Source organism: Syngnathus floridae, chromosome 11 (genome assembly GCF_059516105.1).
Source record: "Syngnathus floridae isolate MCC-2025c chromosome 11, RoL_Sflo_1.0, whole genome shotgun sequence".
NCBI classification, from domain to species: Eukaryota; Metazoa; Chordata; class Actinopteri; order Syngnathiformes; family Syngnathidae; genus Syngnathus; species Syngnathus floridae.
Window position 1 is genome coordinate 4,214,292 of NC_142423.1, and position 7,904 is coordinate 4,222,195.

Consider the following 7,904-nt stretch of genomic DNA (forward strand, 5'->3'; position numbering starts at 1 on the left):
GGCTTATATTTGGCTGACAGCCGTGAAGAAAGAAAGCGTTCCACATACATCAAACAACAGTCAAACAGGAGGCTGGTGGAAGGAAGCGTAGGAGTTCACGTTCCTGCTACAGGCTTTCACTGGCTGCTTTCTTTGGCCTATTTTCCCATACACTTTTATTTTTCTCTTTGTCCTTCGTCTTGAACAGAAGGTGGTAAAATTACATTTTCAGCGGTGTCGTTTCTCATCGTGTTGAGCCCTTTCGAACTTTGTAAAGCAAATAGTAGCATTATTAGCGCGAGTCTATTTAAAGACACAAGTGAGATAATTCAACAGCAAAAGTGACAATGAAGTGTTGAAGACAGCAGGTAGAAATTGGGGGCGGGGTGTTTTTCTTTCTCAGGGAAAGGGCTCTGTCGTCTAATAATTGGCACGATCGCAATCTTGACGTTAAAAGTTTCACTTGGGGATAGTATTTTTATACGCTTTGAGATTGAATTTTCGTCTCCTCTCATCCTTTATCATCTTTTGTCTTTCCCAGGACAGAGTCGGTGGCTGAGAAGATGCTCACCAACTGGTTCACCTTCCTGCTTTACAAGTTCCTCAAGGTAAGAAATACTCTCTCGTGCCCACAGGCATACATTTTTTTTTGGGAGTGATCCCGCTTGCAGTAGAGTAGAAAAATCCCCGGTAAACGTGCACAGCTGCAGCGTTAGATAAGGCGGAGGCCAGCGGCTACCTATCGTTTACCTCCGCCTTTCATTTGCTCAATGCTCCTCTCTTCCGAATGGACGGGCTCTGAAGCCGTGTTCAGACGGCGTCGCTCGTGTTCGTTGTGACTGCCAAAGCGCTTCACCAGATTCCCTTCCTGTCTGTCACTTCATTATTTTGGTAGTAGAATTTGGATGCGGGTTTATATTTTCTGTGTTGTGTGAGCTGTCTGTCTCACTTTGAATTCCTCTTGATACAAGATCAGACATTCATGGAGGCTTCAATTTTCACTACCCCACCTACTTTGCATTCTTTTCATGTGCACATTGTATATTGCTGCCTTTAATTTATGAATCCAAAACTGTCATTTTGATGAACTTTAACCCATTCAAAATCTCAGTTGCTTCCAACAAAAACAGTCCATGTTGAGCCAAGACAGACAAAAGCATAAAACTTCAGAATACCTAGGCTTGAGTTATAAGTGTTTATTTTGGGATGATAAACTTCTCGTCTGATCATGGTTTAAAAGAAAAATGCGAAGGAATCTACATGTTTTTTTTTTTTCTCTCTTGTAGGAGTGTGCCGGTGAGCCGCTCTTCATGCTGTATTGCGCCATGAAGCAGCAAATGGAGAAGGGGCCGATAGACGCAATCACGGGAGAGGCTCGCTACTCCCTCAGCGAGGACAAGCTCATCAGACAGCAGATTGACTACAAGACTTTGGTCAGTGCATTGAATCGTTCATACAATCGCTTGGCGGGCAAGCAGGAGAAAAAGCTTCTTTTTTTTTTTTATTCTTTAACTAGATATTGACAGACGGATATTAAGTAGAAATTGACTCACTGTATCGTATGCATGTGCTCGGAAAGCAAATTGGGAATGATTGCAGGTTTTACAAAATCGCCGCTTGAAATATTTGCCTCTGTTTCCTCCCATGTACAGACGCTCCACTGCGTGAACCCAGAGAATGAAAATGCTTGAAATATTTGCCTCTGTTTCCTCCCATGTACAGACGCTCCACTGCGTGAACCCAGAGAATGAAAATGCTCCCGAGGTGACCGTGAAGAGTCTCAACTGTGACACAGTCACGCAGGTGAAGGAGAAGCTCCTGGATGCCGTCTACAAGGGCACGCCTTACTCGCAAAGACCCAAGGCCTCCGATATGGACCTGGGTAAGAACAAGAAGACAACTTTGTCTGTCCCATAGCGGGGATGTTAAAAAAAAAAAAAAAATTGTCACAGTTAATCATAACGGGCAATGTTTTGTGTGGATCAGAATGGCGGCAAGGAAGGATGGCTCGCATCATCCTTCAGGATGAAGATGTGACCACCAAGATTGACAACGACTGGAAGAGACTCAACACGCTTGCTCACTACCAGGTACACTTTTGCTTTGACTCTTCTTCAGGTAGTTTTTTTTGCAGCGATTATTGATCGGATATGTCGTTCCAGGTGACGGACGGTTCAGTGATTGCCCTCGTACCCAAGCAGAACTCGGCCTACAACATCTCCAACTCCTCCACGTTCACCAAATCTCTCAGCAGATACGGTACGAGAGAAGGTGTGTGAGTGTGTTTTGTGTGTCTGCGAGCGGGCAACAAAAAAAAAAAAAAAAATGAGACAACTCACTCTTGCTTTGCTCCTGGCAGAGAGCATGCTGAGAACAGCTAGCAGTCCGGACAGTTTGCGCTCCCGAACCCCAATGATCACGCCCGACTTGGAGAGCGGCACCAAACTGTGGCATCTGGTCAAGAACCACGATCACTCGGACCAGAGGGAAGGCGACCGAGGGAGCAAGATGGTCTCTGAGATTTACCTGACCCGGCTGCTGGCCACCAAGGTAAGAAGAAAAGGGTCTCGATCACCTTGAACTCAAAGCTGACTTCCTCAGCATAGCACCTGTTGACCTTTGTTTTGTTGGTCTCCGAGCTCATTAACATTGCTCATAACCTTTTGCCCAAAAAAAATGTGTGCGTCTTAATTAGTAAGTTGACCTTTGACTATCGAGTTGTTTGTTGGTGTTACCGGACGGTCTCCTGGTGGCCTCGGGGCTTAGAGGCCCAGGCCTTTACCCCTGCAATCATTACTCTCCGCATTTCCTCCATGACCTCCAGAATACACTTTCTGCTTGCATATGGACTCATTTGCTGAGATGTTGGTTTTGTTTCTTTTTTTTGCGCAAAACAGCTGACATCACGTTTGTTTCATTTGACGGTTTGATTGACAGCCTGTCACTTTTATAAACATCTGGGAGAGCAGATATAGTGCTGGAGTTATTTATACATCACTTTTGTGCAAAAATTAGTTATGTTACATATTATGAATTACTCATTTTGTAGTAAGAATTTATTTTACAGTACAACTTTCCTTCCATTTTATTTATTGACACTTCATTAGCTAGTCAATTACTTTTTTGCAGCCTCTGAAGGACACTCGTTGCCACTCTAAATCATGAAATCTTCTGATTTTAAGTTCCCCAGCCAAAGTTGTGACATGCAAGGTTGCGTGCTGCACACCCATGGACACTTTCCTGCCTCCTGCCAGCAGTGTTGCGCTTGGCATTCCTCAGTGACTCATCTCACACGGATGCTTCCTCTCCCCTGATGTTTCCACTCATTAACACCGCATTCCCATTGTTCACGCGCAACGTTGAACGTTATCTGTGTTGCCACAATCAGGAAATCATTAACAAGGCGAGTCGAGGGAAGGCAACGACAAAACGCTGCTGTTTGTGCTTGCTTACGACATCCCCGCAGCTTTGTGGAAAGTGTGAATGGTTTCAGAGACACTTTTGTGAAATGTGGACAGGATGTTTGAAGATACCTGTGTGTGAGCTTCAGGACGATATTATTTTGAGGACTGAAAAATTCCAGAAAAAAATGGGAGGGGGGGTGCGTTATAAAAGAGCCTAAGGCTGAACTCTCATTGGGAGCCATCTGAATGACTTAAAAGCAGACTGAGCTCTCAGCACGTCACCAAGTTGGGGTATTAAAAGCGAAGCGCGCTCGCAACACCTGCCACTGACAGCCGTCGCCTACGGCAACACCATTAGCCGTGATGTGATGCCTAATTAATGATTGCGACGCAACCTTTCCTTAATTTCCGTGTAACCGTCAGAATAGTCCACCCCCCAATCTGTGTCTCCTTTCTCAATTATCTGAACCAAATTGTTTTGTTCTTTAATTTATGTCACCTTTTAACTCCCACTACCATTCTCCTCCTTAGGGCACGCTTCAAAAGTTTGTGGACGACCTTTTTGAGACCATCTTCAGCACAGCCCACAGAGGAAGCGCCTTGCCGCTCGCCATTAAGTACATGTTTGACTTCCTGGACGAGCAGGCCGACAAACACTCCATCTCGGACTCGGACGTCCGGCACACTTGGAAGAGCAACTGGTGAGTTGGCGTGCCTTCAACGCCGTTGCTTTGCAGACACGAGTGATTCTGCAACTTTTTTTTGTTCTCCCTCCAACCTCGCAGCCTCCCCCTGCGCTTCTGGGTGAATGTGATCAAGAACCCGCAGTTTGTGTTCGACATCCACAAGAACAGCATTACCGACGCCTGTTTGTCGGTGGTGGCCCAGACCTTCATGGACTCCTGTTCAACGTCCGAGCATAAATTAGGGAAAGACTCGCCGTCCAACAAGCTACTTTACGCTAAAGACATCCCCAACTACAAAAACTGGGTGGAGCGGTACGTTGGTCAAATGCGGGCTCTCGTTAAGACTTTCATCAATTAACTGGTCTCGTTTGCATTCCCGCAGGTACTACTCTGATATCTCGAGGATGTCGGCCATCAGCGACCAGGACATGAGTGCCTACCTGGCGGAACAGTCGCGGCTGCACGCCAACCAGTTTAACAGCATGTCTGCCCTCCATGAGATCTACTCTTACATTGTCAAGTATAAGGACGAGGTAAGCGCTAACAGAGCTCTACTTTTGTCTAAATGAAACTCACTTCAACGTAGTCCCTTGGTGCCCAGTTTCTACAAAATGGTGGCAAAATATTTCTATTGTCTGAATGAAGCTCCTCACCTTACTTCAACCTGATTTTTTTTTTTAATCATAAAATATTGTTTGTCTGCCTGAAAAACACGAATTATTAATTTACTCTGATAATTTCATTTTTTTTCTTATCCCACTGTAGTCCTAATATTTTTTGTCTGTTTAGTCAACTTTTATTTTGGGTGAAATTACTGCTACATTGTCATGAGAACAAGCACAACCACCTCAAGCCGGTCGCCCCTCTCTGTCTTCAGATCTTGTCGGCGCTGGAGCGGGACGAGCAGGCGAGGAGGCAGCGGCTGCGGAGCAAGCTGGAGCAGGTCATCGACACAATGGCCCTGACCAGCTGAGGACCATCCGACGTCGGCCGTCCGTCTGTCCATCCCCCTCCCCCCCCTCCCTCCCTCACAGACAAACTGCAAAAGCATTGAGGCGGTATACTGCAAAACGGAGCGGGGTCGGCAGAGGTGAGCGGGTCTGTGTATGCCTACGTGTGTTCGTGTATGTGTGACAGAGCGGACATTTTCACACGCTGCGTTCATGGAGAAAGTGTCAGTGAGAGCTTTTGGCTTCCTGTGGATGTGATTGGAAAGAACTCCATGCGGGGCCTCTTGTGCACAATGGAGAGAAGCTTTGTGGCTCACGTGTCAGGATGTTGGCTTTTTTTTTTTTTGTTTTTTGTTTGTTTTTTCAATTGTTTTGTATAATTGTAATCAACTGCCCACTCTCTGATCTCTCGCCACTTGTATTACTGCTGAATTTGCACAATTTACAGAAACGCTACAAAGGAAGAATATATAGATGTTATATATAAATACAGCTACGTTTTTAAAGATTAGGGAGAGAGCAATGTTTCCCCCTTTTTTTTTGTTTTAATCAAGAGACAAAATCCAACAATACATTTGATAGTTGAAGTGCAAAACGCTACAAACAAAAAAAATAGAAAAGAAGAAAAAAAAAAGTCGTACTGTGCCATGTTTCCTTTGAATGTTGTTTAGTGCAAAGACATTTTGTTAGATGGAATGTGCTACCGTATGATTTTCTAAATATGAACATGCCTTGTGACTGAAATGAAACGTTTTGCGACCGTCAGAAGAAGACAAAAGACAAGCGGGAGGTTAGTTTTGGCCGTCCGTGATGCTTTTTGGTGGGGAACTCCAAATATTCGCTTTACAAAAGCTCGACAAGATGACACAAAAAAAGTATGCGGGTGAGGTCAAGCGGCCAGCGTTTACTGTCGTGTCGAGCAAAGTCGGGTGGTGTCTTTCCTAGCCCGAAGCCACGCGTTTTATTCATGTTCCAAATGTTCCTGGCTGGACACAGATGTGCTGAGTGTATATTGTCTGAAGGAGGTCATCATGCTCCTAACCTGCAGCTCTTCTTTGTCGAGCTGGCCCATCGCCACCGGTGGCTTTTAAGACTCTCCTCCCCGACACTCAAGTCAGCTTCTTTTTCACTTGCTGGTGAGGAAAAACCAGTTTTTTATTTTTATTATTTTTTTTCTGCTTGCCCAAAAACCAAACTGTGGTATTGTGTGATGTTTTCATTTGTAAATTTGTATACTTTCTCACGTGTTTATTTTGTAATCAGGTTGTTTTTGTTTATTCCCAACATGTAAATTGTACATTTGATGGTACGCTGAAGGCAAAAAAAACAAACAAAAAAAAAACCACAAGAACTTTCTTCAATTTGCCTGATGGTAAAAAGTACTTGATGGGACTTCAGTGGGGGGGTCCAAATGATTTGTCTTTGTGATGGAAATGTGACTTTGCTGCTTTAAACTCTTGACATTTGTTTTTCTAGCTCATCTTTTTGGGCTCATTTAATGCTGATCATGAATGCTGTGGCTCTCCAGATTTTTTTTTTTTTGGTCCCTTAATTCAAAGTCAACACTTTGTTTACATGAGTCGGAACTTCAACTGGATACATGTTTACCGCTCTGTAGTTTACTCGCCACACAACGCATACACTTTGGGAATCATGTAAAGATATCCGGTCGAGGACATTTCCCGTCTGTAAGCATCAATCACCTCATTCGTACTTTTTTGGTTTCGTGAACGACGAGTACGGATCGGTAGCACGCAGAAGATCCCCCGCAGAAGCACACAGAACAAGTGACGATATGGCAAACATTCTGGACTCATTCTCTCTCAGGTTCATGGTCCGCTTGTGTTCTTCTTCTTCTTAATGCTTCTCGTTGTTGATCAAGTGACATTGGTTGCTTTGAATGAAGCGTCAGTCATGTTTGCACTGTTGGGCTGAGAGCTGACTTGTTCAAAATGTGTCTTCGAAAGCATTTCTGTCACCACGACGACGTCATGCTTTTGTAAAACACTCCTAAGAAAAAGTCCCATCGCCCGCCTCTTTGATTTCCTGTTCCTCTTTTTCTGTTTTTTTTTTCAAGTCTTCAAACCGAGCTGCATACCAAGCAAGACAACCAGTTGAGAGCTAGTGGCAAAGGAATTTTAAAAACATTATTAGTGTCTCAAACTTGAAGCGACTGTCATGGAGTTTGCAGGTGAACATTCATTGTGTAAATATTCTGTTATTTCCTACTTTGCAGATTTACTACTTGTAAATAAACACGCATCAAGGAGAGATTAAACATGTTTTGCTAAATAAAAATGTGTCTGTTTTTGAACGATGATGGATTTGTTCACTATTGGGGGTGTCGATTAGCCAAGGGCCTTTGTTTTTGTTCATGATACAGGTGTGTTTTATTTTCCCTTTTTTTTTCAAATGGGATTTTAATTTTCATACATCAACATGGACCTGTCTACTTTGGCATGTTATGTTTTGTTGATTTTTTTTTTTTTTTAATGGTTGACTGGTGAGATGTGTAAAGAAGAGCTCCATCGGCCATCCTTCATCATCTTCACCTGTGGCCAGTGAATAGATGTGATGCATGAATGCTTGCCCCCTTTAAGTGGTCGCCCTTTTGGGGGGGGGGGGCACATGGATCACTGCAAATCAATACAAAGTGTTTTTCCATGTCCTACCATGCAATGCTGTCCATCCTGATGACAGGAGCCTACTCTGGCATGAGCATTCATCTGGCCCTGCCCCCCTCACTGCCATAAAGAATCATGTTGCTATGTGTACTTTAGCCCACATTAGCATAGTGCACGTCCATTAATCTCATCTTAATGGCTGCTCGTATGTAGCATCAAAGTAACCAGGAGACACCTTGTTGTCAGCCTGCAGCGTGATGG

At 44.1% G+C, this 7,904-nt stretch overlaps 1 protein-coding gene across 3 annotated transcripts in view; it reads left to right on the forward strand.

Moving 5' to 3' along the window:
- The window catches only part of plxna1b (plexin A1b), a 125,394-nt gene extending 118,061 nt beyond the window's left edge, over positions 1-7,333 (forward strand). For 2 of the 3 annotated variants that reach the window (XM_088389191.1, XM_088389190.1), the window contains 10 exons: positions 521-587; positions 1,266-1,412; positions 1,702-1,861; positions 1,966-2,069; positions 2,142-2,250; positions 2,339-2,529; positions 3,915-4,084; positions 4,169-4,381; positions 4,452-4,602; positions 4,947-7,333. In XM_088389191.1, the coding sequence (XP_088245317.1) occupies positions 521-587; positions 1,266-1,412; positions 1,702-1,861; positions 1,966-2,069; positions 2,142-2,250; positions 2,339-2,529; positions 3,915-4,084; positions 4,169-4,381; positions 4,452-4,602; positions 4,947-5,042 (1,408 nt within the window). In that variant the 3' untranslated portion in view covers positions 5,043-7,333. The remainder of the gene's footprint in view (positions 1-520; positions 588-1,265; positions 1,413-1,701; positions 1,862-1,965; positions 2,070-2,141; positions 2,251-2,338; positions 2,530-3,914; positions 4,085-4,168; positions 4,382-4,451; positions 4,603-4,946) is intronic. The other variant, XM_088389192.1, reaches the window with a different exon arrangement.
- Positions 7,334-7,904: the final 571 nt, after the last annotated feature.